We start from the raw sequence: 27281 nt of genomic DNA on the forward strand, positions 1-27281 counted from the left end.
GGTAACTCCTGAAATTTTTTTCAGCACAGATGGTCGTTCCACATCAGATCCGAGTCAGGCACGAGTAATGTACCTATGAGCAAATACCACTAATTCTGACTGAAGATGGCTCATTTAATGTTTGGTAAAAGTTTCCCCAAACAAAAACTAAATGACTGGGTATTCTGGACACTACATATCCGTATAGCTGGTGTGACAGAAAAAGACATCGCTGTGAGATTTTTTCAGCAGCTATGTGAAGATACGCCAAACAGAATTGGTCTTCTCTAGTCGTAACAAGTCTATAGGTTGCATTTTATGAATGAGGCACCAGAACAATAAATAGTGTGCAAGCCGTTTAGACATCAATCTGTCACACATACACGTAGAACCACAAATGCAAATACGTGTAGATGCAGCCGTAAGATGGAACCTCAATGTAAATATGGACGTAATAATATTTCAGACTTGGAACACATTTGTCAGTATGGGCATGCTGAAGCTCAAGTTAGCTGGTGCAAGAATATTGAACTCAGCGAAGGTTTAATTTGCAGAGAAACCTGATCAGAAGAAATCATAGGTTTGTTTTAACAGTTTGACACGTTTCCTTCCCTTGTACACAATGAGTGACGTCGTTTTAAAGATTCACAATGCTTCCCAATGGACGGATCACAATACATTTATTATTTAAAGTTATAATCCTTAAGATTTTCATGATATCAAAGCATTGTTTATGGGTTTTTTTGGAACATTTTGTGGTCTGCATTTTTTCAGCAAAAGCCATTCAAAGTATTACACTTCTGCAATTACCTCTCGATATGCTCGTTTTTGTTGTTAATGGCGGGGTCCTCCATTCCTGGGCTGGTTTCAAACTGCCTCACAGGACACATGTATGTTTGTAATTACTGTTTGTAATTTTATCTCATTGACATTAGCCCCCAATATTTAATGTTCACCCTCCTACAACCGTATTAAGTTACTGCTAATGCTAAGCTAACTTCCTACTGCTGCTGCTTCATATTAAAAGCTTTCAACAGACAAAACATGGAGGGGCCTTTCTTGTGAAGCACTGACAGGAAGCGTAAAGCAACTGTCACTACGGTCAAAACCGCCGGGCCTGCACTCTTAAGGATTATAGCTTTAACGCACGTATTTATTTGTTCAATCTTGATGAAGAATCATTCGTTGCACAAAATGGTACCTGAATTGTTCAATTTCACTTATACTTTCTTACCAACACAAATTTTAGATCGTGTTCCTGGTTAAAATATAGTCTATATGCTTTTATCAATAAACAATTTCCCAAAGTGTTGACGCTATTTTTTTTTGTTTGTTTGTTGTTTTTTAAAGAAAACATACAAAAAGGTAAAAATCAGATTTCCTTTCTTTGGGGACAAACCTCTTTTTTTGTGCAACAATGCAGCTCACACAATTTGCATTTTATCTGTACAAAACTCCTCTATCCCGTACAATATGATAACGCAGTAGTGTCATTTCCATCTCTGGTTGTTGATGATACACAGGGTCTGCCCTTCAGTGTCCGTCAGTATCTCGGCAGATCACACACACACACACACACACACACACACACACACACCTTTGTCACAGGCGACAATTGTAAGATTCTTTTGTTTTTTCCGTCCCTGGGTTGACTTTCCCAAATACACGTGACAGAAGTATCAATTTCATTGTCATCTACAGTACAGAAAAGTATTTATTGGGAAAAAGAGGGGAAGAAACCAATTAGCAGGACACATGATATCTCCAGGTGATGTTTTTTTTGGGGGGGAAAACCACTCAGGTTGATTCCGGTGTGCTTCACTGTGCTTTTTACAGCTAATAAGCATCTGCTAATCCGATTGGCGTTATGATTTATGAGTGGAAATTCTCTGGTTGAGGAGGATTCTGCATCATATCTGATGTTGAAGAAAGAAATGATCCCAATCTTGTTGTGGGGTTTCGTGAGCAGCAGTGAAAATGCAGCCGTTTTCTTCCTCACCAAGTGGAGTTGTTTGGCTGAAAGACACTTAAGTAGTATTCAGTTTTTTTGACATTTTACCTCCAATGTCACCGTTAATCATCAAGCAAAAAGGCCATATATGTGTGTGTACAAGTGTTATTCTTTGACAAGTCGATAGATGTGGTGCTGAGCTCCGTGCTCATTGTTGGACACCTCAAACACACACGCCATACAAAGCAAGGTCTCCTGAGTGTCTCTGTTGCTGACAACCTACACCCACACACACACACACACACACACAGAGGAAAGAAATGATTTTAAAAAGTTAGGTGATGAAAATGTATCAAGATACTACAGAAGCCCCGAGAGCCAAGTGAGGAAAAAAGCTTTTTGTTTTTTTGTCAGGATGGTGTGTTTGTTGTTGTCATACGTATTTCAGCCACAAGAGGCTACCATATTAGTGCCATTTTAAAGTATTTAATAGAAAGACATGACAGTAATTGAAATAAACTAGTGTGGTGGGGAGGTAGTGCCAAATAGTTTAATCGAATTATAAAAAATATATTTTTGCGGTTTTGCAAGTCGTTTTTGTATCTTAATGTGCTCAAGAATTCACATAAATAAACAACATAGTTCAAATAAACGAAGCATAGTTGCAAAGACTAGTTATGTTTGAATATCACCCTGCCAATTACGACAAATCAGCTGACAGTGGTAGAACATACTAATGCCGTGTTCACACCAAACGCGGCGCGAACAATCCGCGTCACTCCAGTGTCATCACGTCTGTGCAGTGGCGGCTGGTCAATGAGCCACACAAAAAAATAATTATTATAATATTCATAAATTACACAAATATACAATATTTGTGTCTTTGAACTATGGAATGTACCCAGTAATGTGTGTAAAATATGATATCTGCGCAAAATATATGCTTTTCCTGCTCGTCCTCTCTGCCTGTGTGCACGACACTCTGAGAACGCGCAGCTTGGGGGGCCTGATCGTTTTGGCCCAAAAGAGGCGGGTCTATGAAGCAGTTTAGCCAATTGCTGATTGAAGATATAAATGAGTGACATACAATTTAGCCAATCAGCGCCCTCAAATAGATTCAGCTGTGGGCCAGAACGATCAGGCCCCCCTCGCTGCGCGTTTTCGTCAGGAGAAGTCTCTACAGGCGAGCACTCCTCCTCCAAGACCCGTTTGAGAGGAGAACTTTGAGGAGATTCTGCAGCCAAAGAGCTGATATCAGATCAGCCTGACCTCACAATCAGACAGCAGACTCGCGGGAAAGTGAAGCAGTACATGCGAAGCTTCTGTACTAGCTGTACACCAGACAGGTTTGGCTAGCTGGATGACGTCATGCTAATCATTTATTTAGCTTTTTAAAACAACGGGGACAGATCCAGCACCGACAGTTACGGGAGTGAGGGATGAGGAGGTAAGGAAACATGAGAACACCAGGGTAGGGAGTGAGGGATGAGGAGGTAAGGAAACATGAGAACACCAGGGTAGGGAGTGAGGGATGAGGAGGTAAGGAAACATGAGAACACCAGGGTAGGGAGTGAGGGATGAGGAGGTAAGGAAACATGAGAACACCAGGGTAGGGAGTGAGGGATGAGGAGGTAAAGAAACATGAGAACACCAGGGTAGGGAGTGAGGGATGAGGAGGTAAAGAAACATGAGAACACCAGGGTAGGGAGTGAGGGATGAGGAGGTAAGGAAACATGAGAACACCAGGGTAGGGAGTGAGGGATGAGGAGGTAAGGAAACATGAGAACACCAGGGTAGGGAGTGAGGGATGAGGAGGTAAAGAAACATGAGAACACCAGGGTAGGGAGTGAGGGATGAGGAGGTAAAGAAACATGAGAACACCAGGGTAGGGAGTGAGGGATGAGGAGGTAAGGAAACATGAGAACACCAGGGTAGGGAGTGAGGGATGAGGAGGTAAGGAAACATGAGAACACCAGGGTAGGGAGTGAGGGATGAGGAGGTAAGGAAACATGAGAACACCAGGACACACATGAGAACTCTGTCAACATATTCGACAAAGTGAACATCTTTTCTTCTACATAGCTGTCCTCAGTCTCATCTGCTTAACTTGGTCATGGAGGCATCAACATGTAATAGAGATGTTAAATTAACAGTGAAAACTCATCATAGCTTAATTTAACATCAGTATTCATAATTACACTTCATGTTTACTTCTCCTGATCGTTACCTCCTATAACAAGGTCCATAGGGGCATCTCAATGAATAAACATGTTATATTATATTATATAAGTGTTATTTACTGATTGTTTTCGTGTTGGAATACATGTTAAATATTTAACTGCCAAGTAATAATGCGTGTTTGATACCTACATTTCTTTTGCATTAAATCATACTGGGATGTTTGCTGGAATTGATAGGATGGCCCGACCTAGAACATGTTCCACCAGCCGCCACTGCGTCTGTGCATAGACTTTGTATATAATCTACTCGCGCGAATAATTCGCGCCGCATTTGGTGTGAACGCAGCACAACAGCCGAGTATATTTTTTCACCTTTTTTGTTTTGTGGTGTGTTGTTTTCTCATTTATTTGGAAAGGTGGTCCTCAGAATTCTTTTAAGAACCGAAAGAGGCCTTAAGTCACAAAAGGTTCGGAGTCTCTGGTTTAGAGTGCATGGACAAATTCTAACTCACCTGGAAGAAAACATGAATGTGTTCAATCCGATTTAGAACATAAATATTACAACAACAAATGCTGGGAGAATGATCCTGACAAAAATTATAATAATGACTTTTAGAGACAATCATTTAAAAAAATGAATGAAAGAAGATTCAGCTGAGACTTAGAAATAGGATTGTTTTTCGTTTTTTCTCACTTGCCTCGAAGGGCTTCCAGAACATACACACATACAAAAAGCAGACATTGATTTATTCATCCTATAACACACACACAAACAAAGAGACAGATTGACTGATGCCCTCACCAGCAGTATAGTGAAGTTCTCCAGCACACTGTTCATCATGTATTTCTCCGGCAGGTGCTTGAGCTTGTGGATGAAGTTGATCATGTATTCACACATTGGAGAGCGACTGATTCTGTAGACGAAGCGGCCGTTTTCAAACCTTGCGTACTCCGTCTGAGAGAGAGAGAGAGAGAAATCAGTTACCAATACTGCAAGAAAATGTGATAACTGACCACTAAAGGGGAACTCCACTGGATATTTTTGTACACATCAAGATCCGATTACGAGTCAGGAGCTGATCCTGTGAAAACTCACAAAGTAAGCCTACTTCATGAGTCATATCGTGTTATTTGATGTCATTGGGATTTATATGTTTGCAAATTTAGAACAGAAAAATTGCGGCATTATCATTATCTAAGCATCTGCTTCCTGAAATATCTGAATGCCAAAATGTACATTTATTATGCGTTAATTAGTCTGACGGACCCTCAAGTCTTTCTTTTTAAAATATCTGTTGTTCAGGTTTGACTTTTGAGTGTTTCTGATTTCTTGGTTTCTGAAGTGGATACCTGAGTTTGATTTTATTTTAAAATACTGTATAAAGCCAATGGCTCTCAGTGAGTCAGTTCAGAAGAGCAAATCTTAAAGCTCTGACGAATTGGCTTCAGGTTTATTCCCTCAATGAAACAATAATAATAAATATATAATATCATAAAACTATATTTGGATTCCAGTGATAAAGGGCAGCACAGCACACATTTATGATCCGTCTATTGGTCAACAAAGCGTCCTCACCTCCACCTTCTCGACCACCTGCTTGCCGAAGGAGCAGACCTTGGTGGAGCAGGTGATGGTCATGTTCTCCGAGCTCTCGTATTGGCTGCTGACACCGTAGAAGGCAGCCGGGTCGTCCTGCACATTGTAACTCAGGTCGGCCTGGCAACCGCAGAAGAAAAAATGACAAAAAAACATTAATGACGGTACAAAAATGTCTACACTTCCCAGAACATGAAGAGCAACATGAAAAGAAGAACGGTCCACTTTCTGCCACACAAGTTAGCCAGCGGCGCCCTCTGCTGGCCGCTGAGCCATGACACGTTCACACTGCACATGACTGTAGCATCTGAACGACTGACCGGACTGCAGGATGGTCTGCTGGTCAGATATGCATGTAGTCTTGATTTTATTCGTCCAGGCTTTGGAGACATCAGCCTTTGAGATTTCTGCCCCCGCGCAAAAAAATCCAATGAAGTTATGGAATTATTTTCCACACGGAGAAATATGGAACCCTTTCAAAAGAAAGGTCTGTGTGTGATCAAAACTGGGGTACTGATCCTGGGAAATATTGCCAGTTCATTTTCTCCGTGTGCTTTGATCACACAGCATCTACAATGTCCGTCTATCCTCTGTTGCTCTCCTTTTTGTATTCCAAATTAAAAGTATTTTTTTCAGGGGAAGTTTTTCCTCATTCAAAATGAGTCAAAATTCACAATAAACGGCCTGACCTCCTAGTGGGCTGCCAGGTTTAAAAGGGTTGAACTTATTGCTGTGAGCAGCGCTGATAAAATTCTGTTCCAATCATTGTTTTGGGGGAGGAGCCTAAATTCTCAGAGACTGGACAAAAATGCTGATTTTGCTGAAATCTCTGGTGGCTTTATTTATGCGTAATGTGACTTTTGTAGATAGCGTGATACTAATCTACTTTCAAAAAATAAAAATACAGGAAGATACAACAGGTGATACAAAACAAAATATATTTTTTGTCATTGAAGTTGTTTTATCAGAGCAACGCTGAACATGCTGCACCTGGAATACAGGCTGAGAGAACAGGAAGAGGGTTTGTACTGTTTGTAATGACTTCTCCAAGGAGTGCCGTGTGTCTCGGGAAGAACGGACGCGCACACTCACGCACTGGGTGCTAAGTACGTGTACATTCATTCAGACACACACACACACACACCAAACTGTGCTCTATTAAAGCGGCAGATTATCAGAAACATGCTCCATTGTGGTAGATCAGAGAGCTTTTTAATTAAATTCAGAGAGAAGGCTCTCTACATAACACACACACACACACACACACACACACACACACACACTCCCTCTCTCTTTTGTTTGTTGTCATGCTACAAGCACATCTCACCTCTTCTACATGTATTGTACACTGAACCCTCTTCACCGCCTTCTGTCCTCCCCTGCACAATTCTACTGTCAACAACCTCACAGCTACATTCAATTCACCCAGTCCAGCGTTCTGATAATCAACCTGTCCATTCAACCCCCCCCCCCCCCCCCCCCCCACCGTCCTTCGACAGGGAACGTCCAATCATAGCTTGGCAACCGTAACCAGGCACGGCAACCTTTGGTTTTCTCAACACAGTACAGCGATGCTGCGCTTCAAATGCTTGGTGATGTGTCTTTTAGAAGGTTGCATCTTCTATTTTTTTGGGCTTTCCAAAACATGCACCTCAGTGTTTTACCACCATATCATGAATGTAGCCATCAACTTTCCATTTAAGAGCAGGGCTCTTGTTTTAAACGTGAAACAGTCAGCCAGTGATGCTGTTTTCAACCAACTCGTGGGGCCAACGCTAGCTGGGACCTGTTGTTTCAAAGATTGCTGTGGAACACCAGCGTCATTATGGTACACTGCAGATGCACTGCACAAAATCAGAAAGTTTGACAGGCGTAGAAAACAGTTCTCTTGGGGGTACAAGTCCCGGACCAATTTGGAAGATCATAATAAAATGTGCCTCGTCACATGCCGCCCACTTGAGACCTGGTCTGAAATTAGCCTGAGGCTCTTTTGAGAAGATCCGATTCGTTTGAGTCCATCACAAGTCCGATGGAAAATCAGCATTACTCTGGTGGAAAGAATCTATCTAAATGTGTGATGTGTTCCGTTGCCGGGATTTTTGAAAGTCCTTTGGTGTACTGCAGCTCTGCGAAACAACAGTGAAGTGAAACACACGCACACGCACACGCACACACACACACACACACACACACACACACACACACACACACACACACACACACACACACACACACACACACACACAGGTGGAGACAGAGCAACCAGTGAGTCAGAAGGTGAGCAGGTGTTCAAACAAAGCGACTGTGCTTTCATCAACCCACCACCTCCATATCCCAGGTGGAAAGAAAGAGCACACACACACACACACACACACGCACACACACACACACACACACACAGACTAGTAGAGACAAAGACATGGCACTGGATGGAAAAATACAAGAAAAGTGGGGTACAGGACATTTCAAAAACAAAATTAAGAAAAACAATTGTCCAATTTGTGAGGGCTAAATAATTTCGGATGGATGTGAAGCTGGTATTTAAAGAGGAAACAAAATGAAATGTACATTGTGTATGTACATGCGGCCATGTAGCTCCCCATGAATTTTGCTACATTTTTGTCTTTATTTGCGGTCTGTATTTCTTTTGTGTTTTTCCTCCTCTCCTGTTTATCACTAATGGCATATGAAAGAATACATTGGTCAACATCTGAAAAGGAAGCGTGGGGATAAAGTGCAGCGGACGTTGAGACGATCGCCGCTCCACGGCCGGCCGACCAACCAGCCAGACCAAACGCCACCAAACTGGCCCAGGAAGGAGAGCCGAGATGGAAGCTAAGCTCACCCAGCTAGGACCTCGGGCTACTTCACTACCCAGCCTACTGCTGGCTGTCTGATGTCCGGTCGCAGCAAAGTAAGATGGATGAAAGCAGTGGGAGGCCGGTGACTGTTGAGCCCACATCTTCAGACCTGGCTCCATCGCTCATCCCGGATCAAGCTGCACTGACGGGCGTACCACAGGACAGCATGACAGAGAGCAGGACTAGCAGGACGAGAGGAGCTGTACTCTGTGATTGCATCATGATGCTCAAACATCAGTCAGTCAACATCAGTTTCATCATTTCTTTCCTCATGTTGAATTGTTTTTGTGAAGATATCGGCCATATTATCTGTCCAGACAATTGTTTTTGTTGCTGCTGTTTACACTCCTTATGATGCAAATTTAAAAACTAAAATGCACTGCTGTTTTTGTTTTGTTTTGTTGATCAAATGTTCGTTGGGCTACGACTGAATTCCGTTGTGCATCCCCGTGTTGCATAATGACAGTAAATGATCCTTGGATCATGGGAAAAAAAATGTTTTTAAAGAAAAAAAACAATCAACAGGTCAGTGTTTGTCTGCTCACCCAGAACTTGATCAGGTAGAAAGCGTTTTGCGGGCCCTTGGCGAACAGCTCCTTGAGGCCACCCTTCTTCTCTGGGAACTTGTCGTAGATCTGCCTGATGTCCACGCACTCCAGCATCGGGTCGCTGTAGCTCAGGCTGCTCTGGCTGATGTTCACAAACAGGTGTTTGTTGTACTGAAGGAAGAAGGGAAACTTTGAATTAGGCTTAAGGACGGAGGTGGAGAATGTGATGATGGGTAGAAAACAGCTGATCAACAACAGCAAAAATAAGACCGATGGATAAACAGATTAAAGGAAAATCCTTTTTTTTCCTCTCTTTTTTTTACAACAGGGTCTTAATTCTTTAGTTTTGTCTGTCTTACATTTTGCTAACAAGCATTGATCAATACTGAGCCCACTTTCTTCAAAAATGCTCGTACAGTCTGCATTACCAATATGCACGTTGGCCCAACAGTTCAATTCCCGCTCCAAAAGTCACTCAAACCACCAAAACGCTTCTTAGCTGTCTCAGAATGAAGCGGCTCATTCGCCCATAACACTGGCAGAAATAGTCACTGAGTCTCTTTAAATCCGTATTTCATAATAGAAAATGAATAACACCCTTTTCACCTCATAGTTCCCTCTTGTCTGTGTGGTAGGTAGACTGAAGCTTTAAGCTGAAATTGGAACTGTGTTTGGAACGGTTATCTTTGAGTTTTATTGTAAAAATTCTGCTAAGATTTTCCCTCATTCTGGTTTCAATGTGTATTTTACGGTTTTGAAAACAGTGGGTTATCGTTTGATATTGCAAATATTTAGTGTTTTGTATGCAGTGGAGTGTGAATATAAAGAGTGGATGGATTTTGGAAAATGTGGATGGATTTTGTGTGAGAGCAAAGATGAAATAATTCCGTTTGGTCCACAGAGCCAAAACAACAACTGTAAACTGATTTTTTTGTTTTTGTTTTTTTTGGTCTTTCGGACAAGAATCCAACAGGAGAGCACAGATGTCGTGATGTAACATTGTTGTGTCCCCACGTCTCATGACGGCTTTGACCACTAGCGGCAGTATGGAGCAGTGTTTTTTATAACCCCGGTGTTGTTTGTAACTCGTGCTCTACTAGCACGGCTGGATACAGATTCAAATCGTTCAGCCTTAACTCAAAGAATTATCTGAATTTCCCTTTCTTACAATGATCCTGCTTGCAACTGCAGTCGTCTTTGCCATTGCCTACCATTTTAGCTAAATTACACATTTCACTGCAAAGGCGTCACCATTACATTACTGTAACTGATGCGGGAAACGTGACACCCTTTGACAACAAGAGTCCATTTTAAAAGTCAACGTGGAGCAGCTCGAGGTTTTTAACTGTCCAAACAGTTGCGACAAGATGAATGCCGGCTGTCCGTGAGCCCAAGGTGGAAAAATGACGGCGAGTCCAGAGTGTGGCAGGATGACAGATAGACTGAGCCGACGCGAGAGACAGAGCTTTACAAAGGTTATTCATACCAGGATACACACAAAGGGCTTTAACGCTGTTCTCTGCTGTGGGGTTATCTGTCATCTCTGTTTATGGGACAATAGGGAGTGCTTATTGTGGACTGGTTCTCTGTGTGTGTGTGTGTGTGTGTGTGTGTGTGTGTCAGACTCACTGCCTCCTGGTCCCTCTGTGTCTCCAGAAAAGATGAAAACTCTACCAGTCGTAGTTTGGTGGTGCCGATGGAGCGACCCTGCCACGCCGGCTCTCTGTGCGTTTGGGCTGCAGTGGGAGGCTCGTAGGCTAGACAACACACACACACACACACACACACACACACACACACACACACACACACACACACACACACACACACAGTGTCACTACAACATCGCCATCATGTACAGTCATGCTATTTTGCAGGGTTAGCAGTAATGCTAGCATTGTTCTTTGTTACACTCGTTACACAAAAGCCTGGCTGAGGTGAGGGTGCACCACTGAGAGGCAGTTAACAAAAGTAGATGTAACGACGATACATTGAGAGACTCTGTGAATTCTCTTGGGTGCAGACTCAGAACTCCATTGACATGAAGCCTCTTGTAATCCAGTCTTGTGCTTTTGGAACTGACAGCTGCCATAATGATAATAATATATCAATTCTCTATAGCGCTTTTCAAAATACCCAAAGACGCTTTACAAGGCAGAGACAAAAAGAACAAAAAAAACCCCCAAAAACCCCCAAAAAAAAGAATAACTGGAGAAGCTGTGCGGAATGAGTCATGTAGTGGAGGGTAAGGTGCCGGGTTTAGCAGGTGAACGCAAGTTTGAAGAGGTGGGTTTTGAGGGCTAGTTTGAATGATGATGGGAGGGAGCCTCACGGATGTGGATGGGGAGGGCGTTCCAGAGGGGAGGTGCAGCAGCTGAGAAGGCCCTGTCACCCCAGGTCCAGCGCTTGGTCCTGATGGTCTTCAGAATGTTTGCCCTGGCGGACCTGAGGCAACGGGTTGGGGCGTGGAGGGGGAGGAGATCTGAAAGGTAGGGAGGGGCCAGGTTGTTTAGGGCTTTGTAGGTGGTGAGTAGTATTTTAAAGTCTTTTCTATATTTGACTGGGAGCCAGTGGAGGTTGTGAAGGACCGGGGTGATGTGATCATAGCGGCGGGTGGAAGTGAGCAGTCGAGCTGCAGAGTTCTGAACATATTCGAGTTTATTGAAGATTTTGTTCGACGATATATATTTCTGAGCAAAATGTATGTTCATTTAAGTCCAACTTTAATGGTTTTAGATTAGAAACTGTAAGAAATAAGGTTATTTTCTGAAAAAAGTCAGATTGAAACCACTCCTATGTTGCCCTCTTCACAAGATGAATCCCGGGGGCGCGCTTGGAGAGCCAGGTGCCCACTCAAGAGTCAAAACAAGAAAAAAGAAAAGAAAAATAACACCCCGTAGAGAGCCAGTGGCCCAAATGGCAGCAAGAGAAGAGAACCGTCTGTTCACAGAAAGCAGATAATTGGTCCCGCGCTCTCGCTCACCTGAGATGGTGATGGTCCCCGCTGTCTGCACCGGGTAGGCTTGCTGAGAGAACGGCTTGATGCTGAGAGAAACGGAGAGACACACAGACAAGACGGACGGATGAGAGAGCGTCAGAAAAAGAATGCTGAAAGAAGAGGAGACACAGTGGGGCCAGTCACGTTGTGCCTACGCTACACAGAGAGATACATCTCATCTCCTTTATGAACAGTAGCAGGGGCACAAAGGTCAAGAGCGTCTCTGAGTTCAGTACAAAGCCATACCAGCCCCCATTTACTACCATCATCATCATCATCATCACATGGTCATGCAACAGCACCTGGCACTGAAGCGAAGAGGGTTTAAACTTTAGGCACAATGATCCCGACTAGCTACCGCGAACAGACACCACTGTCAGATATCAAGTATGGCAGGTTTTTAGAATCTTAATGAAGAAGAAATGTATTGTTTTATTTATATTTTTCATGTTATATTTAAGTTAGCTATGACTGTGACTTACTCTTCTGTGGTGGAGCTGGACTGTCCTCCAGGAATCATTCCCTGCCACAGCTAAAGAATACACACACACACACACACACACACACACATTGATATGTGTGACTTCAAACTGAGCATATGTAGCCACCGGGTTGCACAAAAAACATCGTCGTATCATTATTCATGTCCTTGTGTTTTCTATGTCCATTTGGAGAGAATAAATACAGTGCATGTGTGTACGTGTGTGTGTGTGTGTGTGTGTGTGTGTGTGTGTGTGTGTGTGTGTTACCTGTGCGGTGCTGGGGAAGCTGCTTCGTACTATTCCGGGCAGGAGCTTGCTGTGGATGGCGGTGGCCGAGACGATCTGGGCCGAGGACATGGAGGAGATGCTCTGCAGAGCCTTGTCCTTGGCGTTCTGGTCCTGCCACGGCAACAAAACACACACACACACACACATTATCACCATCGTCGTGAACACACTTTACATCCTGGCCCTACACAACCCAAACCCAAAGTGAAAGCGAATATAAAATTAGGTCGAACAATTTCAATTTTCTCGAGAAATGAAATTTAAAATGCTGGAGAAAACCAAAGGCCTGAATGGAGAAAATAAAAAATCATCATAGTTGTGATTCTTCTGCTGGTTGTCATTATCTGGCTGCTGGTGATCAGACTGGCGCCTCCTGCTACTTTCTGATTACGCAAATTAACATTCAGCAATTTGAACAAACTGCCCAACATTGAGAGCTCATTTGTTGTGCTGTTGGCACAACGCTCAACACCGGCACTTAAGACGCTGGACTCTTTGTTTATACATTCTAATAGAACTCAAAAGCTCAAACTTGGTGTACAGTCAATTAAAACACTCATTAATAAAACGCCAGAGGGTATTTCACGAACTATTGTACAGCTTTTGAGGAAGTAAACAGGAAACTAAACAGGAAGTGACGCAGCTTTTGACGACGATCTTGATCAGGACAAAAGTCCTGCCGTCAGCGTCCAGTATTTAATATTTTCAAACGCCAAGAGCTTCCTGCTGGAAGTGGCTCAACTGGCTCACATGGGATTAAAGACTTTGACCTTGTTTCGCCTTTCTGATTATCAGCAAAAAAATCAATAAGTCAATCAATAAGACCATATGTTTTTTATGTCTAAATCCCTTGTTTACCCTAAAAATATCTCTCGGCGATGAGGAAGAGGATTTAGGCAGGACACCCTTTTCTCCGCATGTGTGTGTGTGTGTGTGTGTGTGTGTGTGTGTGTGTGTGTGTGTGTGTGTGTGTGTGTGTGTGTGTGTGTGTGTGTGTGTGTGTGTGTGTAGGTCTATCGTCTGTGGCAGTGGCAGGGTCTATGTGGGTGTAGCAACAACAGCGATGAGCACAAAGCGTGCGGCCGAGCTAAACGCGTTTCACACCGGTCGGGGGGCGCCGCCTCGGGGGCAGAAGAACAAAAAAGGCTCCATACAGAAGATTGTACAGTGAGTCTGAACATGTGGGCTCATTTGTAACGTCTGAACTTGAAGCGACACGACCGTCGGAGCAGAAAAAGCAGCTGAATGAAATGGAATTAGAGGCGCTGGAATAGCTGGAGAATCACTAATTGGCAGCTTCACTCAAGTTAATTGGCACTGAGAGAAATCTCTCCTCCTAGGGGAAGTAATAACATTACAGGAGGCACCGAGATGGGAATCATGCTGGATTTTCATATTAAATACCAGGAGCCATATGGGTTTGATAACATCCTTGACCTGAACTCATTTCTTTGAAACCACCAGCCCATGTGTTCTGGTTTTAATGGGGATATCATGTTCAAACAACCAGAGAGACTGTACAGCATTTTGACGATAAATAGTGGCAAGACAATCCATTGATTATATATGCTATATAATGCTATATATTTATTTACTTATTACTTTTTTTGGAAAGCTATTAATCGTGCAAGTCATTGACTAATAAAAGCCCATTTGTTCCTATAACAAAGTGTCCAAAAAGAAAAATCTCAATAAATTCCGAAAACAACTGGTCAGTGTAGTTTTGAATCAAATGTTACTCAAACAGGAGTAAACAGCGCATTTCTTCCGGATTATTTTCAGGTGCGGATCAATACACATTTGGTGCTCTGGTGAGTGTTTGGGGCAGCATGACGGAAGAAGCTACGGTGTGTGTGTGTGTGTGTGTTCATGGTAACACGTCTCTCGGTGCAACAGTGAGGCTCATCCATGTGTTTTTTCATAAACAATGGCGCTTTATGGCACAGACAAAACACTTGTTGGTAGCATCAATTCATCGCTGTTTTTTGGGGCATTTCATTGGATTTACTGACAAAAGGAAACATATAGAATGTGGCCAGACTCATCTTTTAACTAAAATAAGAAAAGAAAGATAAAAGCCAAATATTTCTTGGTGTCAGCCTTTTAAAATGTGAAGACTCTTGGGCTTTTGGACTTTTGTTCGGACGGAACAAGCTATTCTAAAATATAAGCTTGTGCAGGTTTTTATGACTATGAAAATATGAATTAGCTGCATGCATAATGACATGTCCATAATAACAATTTATGATCAGCACTTCTTTCTCTAGAGGAGTCTTGAAGTATATTCATATTGTATTTTATTGACATGACCAAATGTTGTCATACTTCAGACACATGGCTGGGTTAATTGAGGTTGTGGTCCCTACTTTACATGTAGTTTCAAATGTGTCAGTTATGCAATAACATCTTTGGATACAATAACATGCTGTGTTTTAAATATATAACATATATATGGTGTATAATGATACATATTCACTCTGCTCCACTCTTGCCAATGTAGCCATTTCCATTGGTTTCCGATATAATTCTGAAGAATACAGCATACACTGGATCACCAATAACCCGTCAGTATGTTCGATCTACGTCTATTCAAATAACTTCTCCTATCACGTTTAATCAACCAGCTGTCATTTACTTCAAAACAGCAAACATCAATTCAGCCCTCGCTGTGTTTCCATTTGGAGTTCCGTCTGCTCTTCTCGGAAAACAAGCGCTTCTTTGTTGCTTTACACGAAGTTAATTACAACCAACAGTGGTGGAAGAAAAAAAAAGGAGAGAGAGGGGAGGACTGGAGGATTAATAGACTGAAAGGAGGGCGGAGGGAGTGTACGGAGGGGGGGGGGAGAGGAGAGGAACGGATGAATGGATGTGTGGATGTGAGAGGACAGGAAGAAGAAGAAGAAGAAGAAGAAGAGGACAGCCTTAACAGGCTTAATTAGAGACCTAGGATACTGGCGTTACTGTGACAGCCATCCATCCAGCCACAGTGAAAAGTTAACAAGCAGGGGACAAACACTGCAGTCAGAGTGCTTTGATGCATCATGTGGTGAGATTGCAAAATGAGTCCTATTGCCTCTTTAGGTTTCAGGAAAGCTCGGTTTTTTAATAAACTATTTACGGTAAAAGTCTGTTATTTAATCAAGAATGTTTTCGATTGTCATGGCGCTATTTGCTGCATTATTTTTGCACTGCATTTTCCAAAAGACCACTTGATGTTAGATGCTGTGATTTCTTGTTTGTTGGGGGTTCTGTTAAAGCAGTTTAACTCTCTGTAGGTGGCGCTTTCCTCTCTCTGTTTAACCATAGCGGTCAACACTGCATTTATTCCAAAGAAAGTACCTTACCTTTAGTTTGGATTGAAACTCCCTGGATTTTCTTCTGGCTAACACCTGGATGTGACTGGATACCTGAGGAGATGAGGGGATATGAGGGGAGTGGAGAAGAAAAGAGAAGGAGTGGAGAGGAGTAAAGAAGAGAACAGTAGAGGAGAGGAAAGGAGAGGAAAGGAGAAGAGAGGAGAGTAAGAGGGTAAAAGGAAGGAAGGGGGGGTTGGAGGGTAGAAAAGAGAGGAGGAAGGACCAAACAGTGAGTTGCCATGGTTATGAAAGGACTACTGCCACACTGGGAGGGCGCGTGCACACACAACACACACACACACACATATAACCACACACACTACTCCCCTGACAACAGTGAATAGACCCATCTATGCACATCTTTAGAGAGAGCAAAAAGACACCTCGGAACACAGGCCAAGAACTAAGATACTACGATTACACGACATACAGAGGGTGCCCCTTTATGTTCCGTCAAGAAATCTAAACGAATGTGTACATATCAGCGGGTAAACAGTCCTCCATCAACAAAAAGCAGCATTGAAAAGCACAAAAGCCCCCTTATATCTCTAAATGACCTCTGCTGTAAATCAGTTTCACTTGATTACACCAAATTTATCGACTATACACAGGCAGCAATGTAGTATGCTTTTTGTCTGTGCCGATGTGGCTGTTGACGTGGCATGAAATTAAGGGTTTTTTGTACTTGAACAAAGACATCATTGTGATTTTGATTTCTAATTGCATCTAAGAATATCTAAGAATATAGAGAGGTATATGTATATCCAGGTGTGGAAAGTATCTAAGTATATATGTACTCAAGTATCTTACTTAAGTAAAATGTTTAGGCACTTAAAGATTTCCCTTTTCTGTTACTTTATACTTCCAACTCCACTACAATGCAGAGGGAAATCTCCACTTCATTTGTTTGACTGCTTTGGTTGCGTTATAATGCAAACTGTAATCTACGAATAAATGACGATGTAATGTAATGATGACAAAACTTAACTTAGACTTCTCATTTCAAAAGCTACCCAGCAGCACATGTGATGGTGATGGACATATTAATGCATCGGTATCAACTTCAAACAGTCACAATTTCTTCAATGCTTTAAAAGCAGGAGATTTTAGAAATCCACATTTGAGTGAATTAAAATGCCAGCTGATTTAAACAGTTAAAAGGGTATAACATTTGACTTTACTCTAAGGTGATGAAATAGTCCATGAGTATGAGATGAGTGCACAGTTAATTACAATTCTTCCTCTGCATTGAGGGGATTGGATTGAAACGTCTTCACAGAATATTTTTGTTTTGTTGCCCTCTGGCGTTTCGGAGAACACGGCAACATTGTTGAGCATAGACGGCGTGCGCTCGTAGCGTAGGCGCCATATGTGGCGGACAACGCCGCAGTGCCTCTCACAAGTGAACGCTTCAGTAAGCATTGGATTGCAGTGTCAGCAATAAATATGAAATACTGTGAGAAGCAACAGCTGAAAACCGTTAATGTAAGCGAGACACGGACATTTCTTGCAAACTTTGGAAGACATTCGACATGACAACAGGTAACATCAAAACAACCCCCACCAACTGTGCCAGTTTCTTCTCAACGATACACCAAGCAGTAAAGCACAGTGGTGACCCTGTTAAACACTTCAAAAAACTAAATTACAACCTTAGAGATCCTGTAAAATGTTATTTTTCAAAGTGATTATTCAAGACCGCCTTTCCTCGCTTTCTCCTAATGTAGAAAATGGACCCATTAAAACAGGCAAAGTGCGGCTTTAAATTGCTTTCATCCTTTCCCCAAACTCGACCGCTGACGACTACTGTTCAGCTCTTTCAGCCATTCTTTTCAACCACTGCCTTTTAGCACCATTCCCCTCATTACGTCTGTATATAATGTGATATGCTGTGATACATGCCGTAGACGACGTGATTGAATTTCGGACGCGCACTCCCATTATTACCTGTTTCCTCGTCCGCGTCTTGCCTGTTCGGAGCTTGATGTATCTGGCTATCAGCTCATTCCGACCTAAATGGAGAAAAAGACACAGGACACACCGGTGAGATATGCACACGCACTCCAAACCCCATTTCAACTATCTTTCCTTCTCAAGTCATGTGACCCTGACATACAACCTATAGCGCCTGATTTGGCTCCGTTGACCCGGCGACGTGCGGTTTTACACTTGAGCCCACCACCGAGCGCTCACACGCACAAAATCTCACACACACACACACACACACACACACACAACCACTGCCCTGAATAAACATGCCCCAACAATACAGGTATTCATGCGGACTGGCCATCCCCTGATTAAAGGAACCAGAGGGCCAGCTGTACCCATGCTTATGTGTGCGCGCACAAACACACAATGCTGAATAATTCAACCCATTCAATAGGGAGCACAGCAGACTCAGCATGACCTGGCTAGCATAGATTAGTGAGGGGCAGGGAGACACAGAGTGAAAGAGGAAAAAGGAGCAGAATACCCATGTGTGCATATGTTCAGACGAGGGAGCATCTTGCAACCCTCAAAATCAAGACAGTTTTTTATGAAATTACGTAATTATTCAATTTGCTAACGAGCGTGTTTTCCCGCTCGGTGGCTTGGTTTGGCTTGGTGTGTTTTCTGTCGCCAGGACCAGGAGTGGAAAACCAAAGTCAGGCCAGCTGGCCAACTGATGGTCAAGATCAGCACAAAGCCAAACCCCTCCACACACACACTCCCCAAATGGCTCGCAACAATAGTCCTAGCTAACTAGCAGATGGCGTGCTTGCACGTGTGTTTGTGCATGTGTGTTCTGACCAATCCAATTCTCACTGAGATAGGGAGCTTAAGACTGATAACATCTACAGCTTCCCCATGCAGGTGTTTTCCTTCTAGCAAGTCAAAAGCTGCAACTGCACACGCACACAAACAAACACACGCACACAAACAAACACACACACACACACACACACACACACACACACACACACACACACACACACACACACACACAGACACACAGACCCTGGCTGCTGAGGCTGACATCTGACTCCAGAGGGGCCAGCTGGTCTTTCTAGGAGGCTTAACGGTGAATTATCATCCTTCACTAACCCTGCGGCACACATCCCTCGCCCTCCCTCTTTCTCAAAAACTCTCCAGAACACACACACACACACCCACACGGTCCGTCCATCCAGCCATCCGTTCTGGCTGCTCCCTTTCTGCCCCCCGCCCTCTGTCCCTCTTGTAGTGAATGGGCTTCCCTTCTGCTCCCTCCCTTTTCCCCTCTCTCTCTCTGTCTCTCTCTCTGTCTCTCTCTACTTTCCCAGTAAAATACTTCAAGGCCAAAGTCAGATGGTCATTAACCGTGACGAACAGAAGCGACCCCCCCCCCCCTCGTTTCTATCGCTCTGTGTGCGAGCAGATATGGAGGGATACAACGCTATTGAAAACCCCCCACAGAATTCACATGCTAGTTCTGTGATTTTGGGCCATTGAAGTTAAGAATATAAAAACATATTTATCAAACTCTGCAGCATCCTGAACATTCCAAATTTTTTTTCCTTCCTGGTCTTCCGAAGAAGCATTTACCATCTCTCCCACCGCGGGACCATTTAAGTGATTTTAAGTGGCAACCCCCATTTGCTATGTCTCCATCTGGTACAGTGGTGCACGTCCCAAAGACCACCTGTCAATCACACAGCATTCAGCAACGAGGCCGCACTCTTTGCGTCGTTTGTTTGTTGGCGTAACGCTCCAGCCATCATTGATCCTGCTAACCACACAGCCAGTCTTCCATTTATAACAAACTAGCAGCCAGTTCCTTCAAACAGTAACTAAATCCTGGACATTCATTTGCAGCCAGATGACGTCACCTGCAGAGTGCAACGGGTGTTGATGTCGACTAACGCCACAGATCAGTCAACAGCAGTTACAAATGTGAGGTGGAAAATCTTTTGTGGATTCATTTTTGGATGCCTTGTTATATCCGTCTGATGAATATTTTAAACTCCTTTTAATCATGACTTTTTTTAAGTGTATAATACTGTTTTTCTTTTATTATATCAACATTTTTTGATTTCATTGTATATGTTGGTAATTTCCTTGTCCTTGAGGTGACACAGAATTCTCACATGGTTCTGGATATGCCCTCAGCTCTACAGAGCAATTTAGTCTTTTTTTGTGCCGATGAACACATCCAGCAGACACTTTACCGTCTCATCGGATCTCATCAACCCTGTTTCTAGCAGCAGGAGAAAGTGGTTATAATAGAAAGTTAGCAACTATTGAGCTAGAGACAGATGTTTTGCTCGGGGTGGTGGACACCAAAAACAGAGATGACAGGCAAGTGAATGTTAGACTTAAAGGTGCTCAGCCGAAATTCACAACAAAGCTATGATTGAGGGACTACCTCCATGGCTCTCGACATGGCGACAGCTGAGCAGTCGGCTAGTAGCTAACCGTGCTAACAGCTAACCGCAACAGTGCTGACAGAGCTAACAGTGTTAACCCCGGGGGGGGGGGGGCAGGAGTCGCTATGCTTTTGCGACGGAGCCGCGGGTCGGGACGCCGTATAAGAGCAGTGCAGAGCGGCGGTGATTAGCTCGTTAGCAAGTGACGCCATGACTCCCCTCTTTCTTTACATAGCAAATAGTTGTTTGCTGCCAAATAAATGCTCTGAATTTCAAATTTAGCATCGTAGATACAACTATGCCAAACCACTGAAATAAATGCTAATTTTATTGCGTGTTCGCTGAATTGTGTATTCAGGCAACCTTTTCACATTTCAGCCCTGATGAAGGATGTGAGCGAGAAGAAATAAAATTCCTTGAAAGGCGCGTTGTATACAATACGACAAAACTGAATCAAATATTCCAATAAGGCTGTAGTGAAGATGTCTGGGAGATATCTGTGGTCTGTGCCGCCGCCGCCGCCTCACACATTACCATTCAGTGTGTCGTGGCCCTCACTAATACATCTATTTTGAACATGTGCCTGATCCACAGCTTAGGAGACAGAGAGGGTTCAATACCAATTAAATGACTTTCATATCCATCCAGTGGATCCATACGATGTTTCTGTAGGGGACAAAGCCACTGTCCATTACACTGTACCTCTGCCGTACCTTAGCCAAGGATAAAAGCACTATTATTCACCTTTTCATCCTCTCTCCCTTTTATACACATCCATTTATCTTTTTTCTCTCTACGCTTCTCTCCCACTAAGTTCATTGCGGCACTTTTACACATTTTCCTTCTTCTTTTCTTTTTCAGTCCATTTTCCTGCAGCCAGTGGGGGGGGGGGGGGGGTGGGGAGGGGGTTAGACCCGCGTAGGTTCCCGACCCATTAGATATTGACGCTTTCTTTTCTGAAGGAATTACTCACCTGCCACTCATTTCACCATTAATGTTTTGCTCAAGGAGATGTTTTATTTATTTTTCTTTGAATTTACTAAGTAACTTCAAGGTTATGTGCATTCAGCATGTTGCTTTTGCACACTGTCTTTTTTTCCCTGCAAAATCTGTCAGGCAAAAGTCAAATGTGAGCCTGTCACGCTGTGTGCACCATGAGCCATAACTAGATGCTGATTTCTATGTCAAATGCTGCTCTGCCTCAGAAAACAGACACTGTCAAACTCAATTACGCCTCAGTGTTAAACGTGTCAACAACTTGGACACAAAGTCAACAAGGTAAACAAACAGAACATGCAACTGAGGCAGGGAAGAGAGTGAGACCGCTTGATCGGTTGCGAATCAATAACACAAAAGAGCATGGATGTTTGCTTGGAGTTTTTTGGGGGGGCAAAAGTATATGGACACCCGTGTCCCTAACATACTGCTGCACGCTTTGGGTCATGGACTGTATGTCCTGTTTCGGTCCCCTTTGTTCAAACGTGTTAATTTTTGCCGCCCCGGTAGGCTAGTGTTTCTGAGCTCCTGAATCCCTTCATAAAACTTCTCATTTTACTGCAGCAGGGTCTAACAGGCTATTCGGTGCATTCCTGGTCCTGGTTCTGCCGTGCCTCCCTACCCTCCAGCGGGCCCAGCAATACGGCCTGGCCCGAGGCAAAGCTGCATGATTTTATTTGATTTCGCCGAAACTTATCACATTCCACGTAGTGATTTTTGCTATTGTTAATATAAATATATTGATGCTATATTAGTGCAGCTTTAAAGAGATGGTTTTCCAAGTTTGTTGTGGAAGAACTTGACATGCACGTTAACCCGACCGAACACCTTTGGGAGGAACTGGAATACAGACTGTGAACGAGGCAGACGGCATGACCTCACTTAGTGGCGGTTGGTGGATTTTTTTTTGGGTAGGGTCATCCAATCAATTCCAGCAAATAGTATAATTCAATGCAAAAAAAAAAAGGTATCAAAAACGCATGAGTACTTTGCAGTTATATTGTTATCATTTATTCCAACACTGACATAATAAGGACATCTTCTTCATACAATTCAGGATATTAATATATATATATATATCATATAATAAAATTCAGTATATGATATATAAATACCATATAATCATAAATATACAATATAAATATCATTAATATATTATAATAAAATATAAATATCATATATAGTCTAATAGAACAAGTATATTTTAAGATGCCCCTATGAGCCTTGTTTGTTTGAGAAACATCCAATCAGTGCGGTGAGGAAACCTGCATGTTTTTATGACAGTTATTTGTAAAGGAACTTTGCTCTTCTGAGTGGCAAACCTCTCAATGACCTTCTTATTGAAGTCAGGCATGTCCCTGACAAGTTCCTTCTCCATGGAGAGCATAGCCAGAGTATTAAAACCAGTGGCAGCTGGTCAATAGAGGGCCATGGGGCATGGCCCCACCATGAGCCACACAAAAAATAAATAAAAATAAAAATAATTATAATAATCATAAATTATAGAAATTGTCAATATTTGTGTTTTTGAACGATGGAATGTACCCAGTAATGTGTGTAAAATATGCTCGTCCTCTCAGCCTGTGTGCTCTCTGCTCGTGCTCTCTGTCTGTGTGCACGACACTCTGAGAACGCGCAGCTCGGGGGGCCTAATCGTTTTGGCCCAAAAGAGGCGGGTCTATGAAGCAGTTTAGCCAATTGCTGATTCAAGATATAAATGAGTGACATACAATTTAGCCAATCAGCGCCCTCAAATAGATTCAGCTTGGGGCCAGAACGATCAGGCCCCCCTCGCTGCGCGTTCTCGTCAGGAGAAGTCTCTACAGGCGCCCGCGCCAGCGCGAGCACTCCGCCTCCAAGACCCGTTTGAGAGGAGAACTTTGAGGAGATTCTGCAGCCAAAGAGCTGATATCAGATCAGCCTGACCTCACAATCAGACAGCAGACTCGCAGGAAAGGGAAGCAGTACATGCAAAGCTTCTGTACTAGCTGTACACCAGACAGGTTTGGCTAGCTGGATGACGTCATGCTAATCATTTATTTAGCTTTTTAAAACAACGGGGACAGATCCAGCACGGACAGTTAGGGGAGTGAGGGATGAGGAGGTAAGGAAACATGAGAACACCAGGGTAGGGAGTGAGGGATCAGGAGGTAAGGAAACATGAGAACACCAGGGTAGGGAGTGAGGGATGAGGAGGTAAGGAAACATGAGAACACCAGGGTAGGGAGTGAGGGATGAGGAGGTAAGGAAACATGAGAACACCAGGGTAGGGAGTGAGGGATGAGGAGGTAAGGAAACATGAGAACACCAGGACACAAATGAGAACTCTGTCAAGCTACATATTCGACAAAGTGAACATCTTTTCTTCTACATAGCTGTCCTCAGTCTCATCTGCTTAACTTGGTCATGGAGGCATCAACATGTAATAGAGATGTTAAATTAACAGTGAAAACTCATCATAGCTTCATTTAACATCAGTATTCATAATTACACTTCATGTTTACTTCTCCTGATCTTTACCTCCTACAACAAGGTCCATAGGGGCATCTCAATAAATGAACATGTTATATTATATTATATAAGTGTTATTTACTGATTGTTTTCGTGTTGGAATACATGTTAAATATTTATCTGCCAAGTAATAATGCGTGTTTGATCCTTACATTTTTTTTGCATTAAATCATACTGGGATGTTTGCTGAAATTGATAGGATGGCCCTACCTAGAACATGTTCCACCAGCCACCACTGATTAAAACGCTCTTGTACGTTACCGTTAGCATCGAGTGGGTGGAAATGTCCGTCGTCTCGTCTGCTTGAATGGCGATTTAAAATCAGCGTTCTTTACTTCCTCCAGAATGTAATCCCTTACAACCGACAGCATGCAGTCCAACAGCTCATTTTGTACAGTCTTCGACGTCCCTTTAAAACTGCTGGCTGTCTCCAGGTGCTCCTCCAGCACACTGTCGAGGGACGCAACAAAATCCACCAGTCCGTTGAACATGCCAGGGTTGTCCGAGGAGTCAGTCTCCTCATGCCCACGCAAAGCCAACTCAAAAGCCCCACAAAACTTGACACAATCAATTATTTTTGATAAAATGTGCCGGTTTTTATCCACCTCCTCGTTGTGTTTCTTTACCGCAAGCCGGTGACCGTCGTCCAGCTGGGTAGCAAGAACACGCGAGATGAGAACTAGACACGGGCACTCCGGGAGAAAAAGACTTTTTTAGGGCGCTGATTGGCTGAATTGTAAGTCACTCATTTATTTCTTTAATCAGTGATTGGCTAAGCTGCTTATTAGACCCGTCTTCCTTGGGTCAAATCGATCTGGCCCCAGCACGTGCAGTAGAGACGTGCACGGGGACAGCTGAGAGGTGCACCAGCGGAGAGGACAAGCAGGTAAAAGCATTTATTTTGCGCAGATATCCTATTTTACAAATATTACTGGGTATATTACACAGCTCAAAAACACAAATATTGACAATTTGTATAATTTATTAATATAATTTATTTTTTAAATTAATAATATTATAATCTTTTTTTTTTTTTTTTTAGATAAGATAAGATAAGATAATCCTTTATTCGTCCCTCAGTGGGGAAATTACAGGATTACAGCAGCATTGCTCACAAGTAAATAAAATAAAAGATAAAAATCAAGTAATATAATAAACGAAACAGTAAACAGTAAAACAGTAATAAAAATGAAAAATGTGGCTCAAGGTGGGTGGGGCCAGGGAACAGTTCACATACGGTCGAAAGAACTTCAGGTTTCAACATACTTTTTGGCCATGAAGCGTGTGTTTAAATCCCTCAGGGTCCAGATGCAAAAATGACATGCAATATCTGGGACTTAATTTAATACTCAGAAGCCTAAAACTCCAGCGGAGTCATGAAGAAATCACTAAAGTGCACTCTGCATACAGAGGGAGGGAGAGAGGGAAACAACAGAGTGAAAGAGAGAGGGAGGGAGGCGCAGCTGGTGGCAGCCAGAGGACCATCTGTTCTTCACTCTATTAGTTCACACACACACACACACTCAGCGTCACGCTCATTCTCAGACGTGCATGCGCACACATGATGCACCTTTAGCGCGCCTCTGTTTCCTCTCTTTTACACTTCCATCGTTCCTTTCCTGTGTCCCCGACACTCGAGACCCAATGAGACGTCCATGCAACCAGTAATTCTCACGGTCCGACACACCACAGCCAAAGTTTTAGCAGCAGTGCCCAATCGCGGGATGTGTTCACAACACTGCCGCAAAGATGTCACATTCTACCACGACGCACGTGTGAATTTGTGTCGAACAATCAAAATAATCCACCGATATCTTGATATGGTGCATCACTAGATGAACAGAAACAAGTGTCCTCCGCCATGTGTAATGTAATTTAGCTTCATTCCAGAGTTTGCTCCTTATGTATGAAAGATATATGGCGTATATATGAAATGCATAAAGTACATCTATTTAACTGAAAAAAAAATGTAATTGTGTAAGCAATTTATCAAGAAAAAATACCAAGCATTCCATGGTTTTATTTCATTTGAATTGGATATTTTTGCTTTTGGCTGGGTTAAACCAAAAATCTAAAGAGGCCATCTCGGCCTTCGGCCATTTCTCATCATTTTCTGGCAGTTCACCTCCTCCGTCTTTCCGTCCCCCATTACTCACCGTACATCTTCCCTTCATCTGACAGTATAATCTTCCTCCTTCCACAGGGCGGGTAGATGGCCAGAGCCTCCTGGAAGCTCTGCTCGATGTCGGGGCTCCAGACCCCCTCGGGGTCCCCGTCCATGGTCTTATCCCCGCCCGAGTCACTCAGTCTCTCCATGTCATCCCCTGGACTCTCGCTGCCGCTCCAGCTACCGCGATCCATACTGGCAGCTACCGTTGCCACGTCGACGCGTACTCAGCGCTAATGCTAATGCTTTGACGCAGAGTAGGCGACGGGATTAAAAACCCTAATGGTAACCTCAAGCTGACGTTAACACTAATGGAAATAATTAACTCCCCGTGCGGACGGCCAGCTGAGGACAACTGGATACTGAATGCTAATGCTAATGCTAGCTGCTTTGACACCGGTAATCCAGAATGGTAACTACACAGTAATAAAAGTGGCTGGTAGACTGTGGACAACTCAGCAAGATGGTCCAAAACCAACACCAGACAGCAGGTAACCTGAAAGGAAGAAATAAAACAGAAGAGACAGTATTGCATTAGCTGTAATAATTGCATATTGCACGCATCCGAGAGAGACAAACTCGCTTTAATAGTCAATGAAACACTCATTGCAGACGAAAGCCATAGATATGATGACAGACATCCTTTTATTCATAATGGTGGATATAGTTCTTGTGGTGGGTGTGGTGCTCATGATTTGATCAGTTTGGTTGACTCACGCAGACCCAGTCTGCTCAACCGCACTATTTTTTTTTTCATGTAATTTTTTTTTTTTTTGCAAAAAGCACGAAGAAGACGAAAGAAGAAACCATTTTTATTGTCATATACATATACACGAAATTTGACTTCTGCCTTTGACCCATCCCTGTATATAGGGAGCAGGAGTTCCCTTTTTCAAATAAAACAGCGCATCGTTATTTCTGTGAACTTGTATCAGTAAAACAGTTAAGATGGAAAAATATGCACGTGTTGCATTGCATT

At 43.1% G+C, this 27281-nt stretch overlaps 1 protein-coding gene across 1 annotated transcript; it reads right to left on the bottom strand.

The window, feature by feature from the left end:
* Window positions 1–1526: 1526 nt before the first annotated feature.
* LOC306778132 (transcriptional enhancer factor TEF-1-like) lies at window positions 1527–26496 on the bottom strand (the record flags this gene model as incomplete). Its single annotated transcript, XM_079269530.1, has 11 exons — window positions 1527–2209; window positions 4913–5065; window positions 5687–5827; window positions 9114–9287; window positions 10746–10873; window positions 12100–12161; window positions 12597–12646; window positions 12864–12995; window positions 16229–16291; window positions 18188–18252; window positions 26292–26496. The coding sequence occupies 11 exons, from the start codon at window positions 26494–26496 to the stop codon at window positions 2096–2098; spliced, it is 1287 nt and encodes a 428-aa protein (XP_079125656.1). The 3' UTR covers window positions 1527–2095.
* Between the last annotated feature and the right edge of the window lie 785 nt (window positions 26497–27281).

Source organism: Melanostigma gelatinosum (assembly GCF_949748355.1).
Source record: "Melanostigma gelatinosum genome assembly, chromosome: 1".
NCBI classification, from domain to species: Eukaryota; Metazoa; Chordata; class Actinopteri; order Perciformes; family Zoarcidae; genus Melanostigma; species Melanostigma gelatinosum.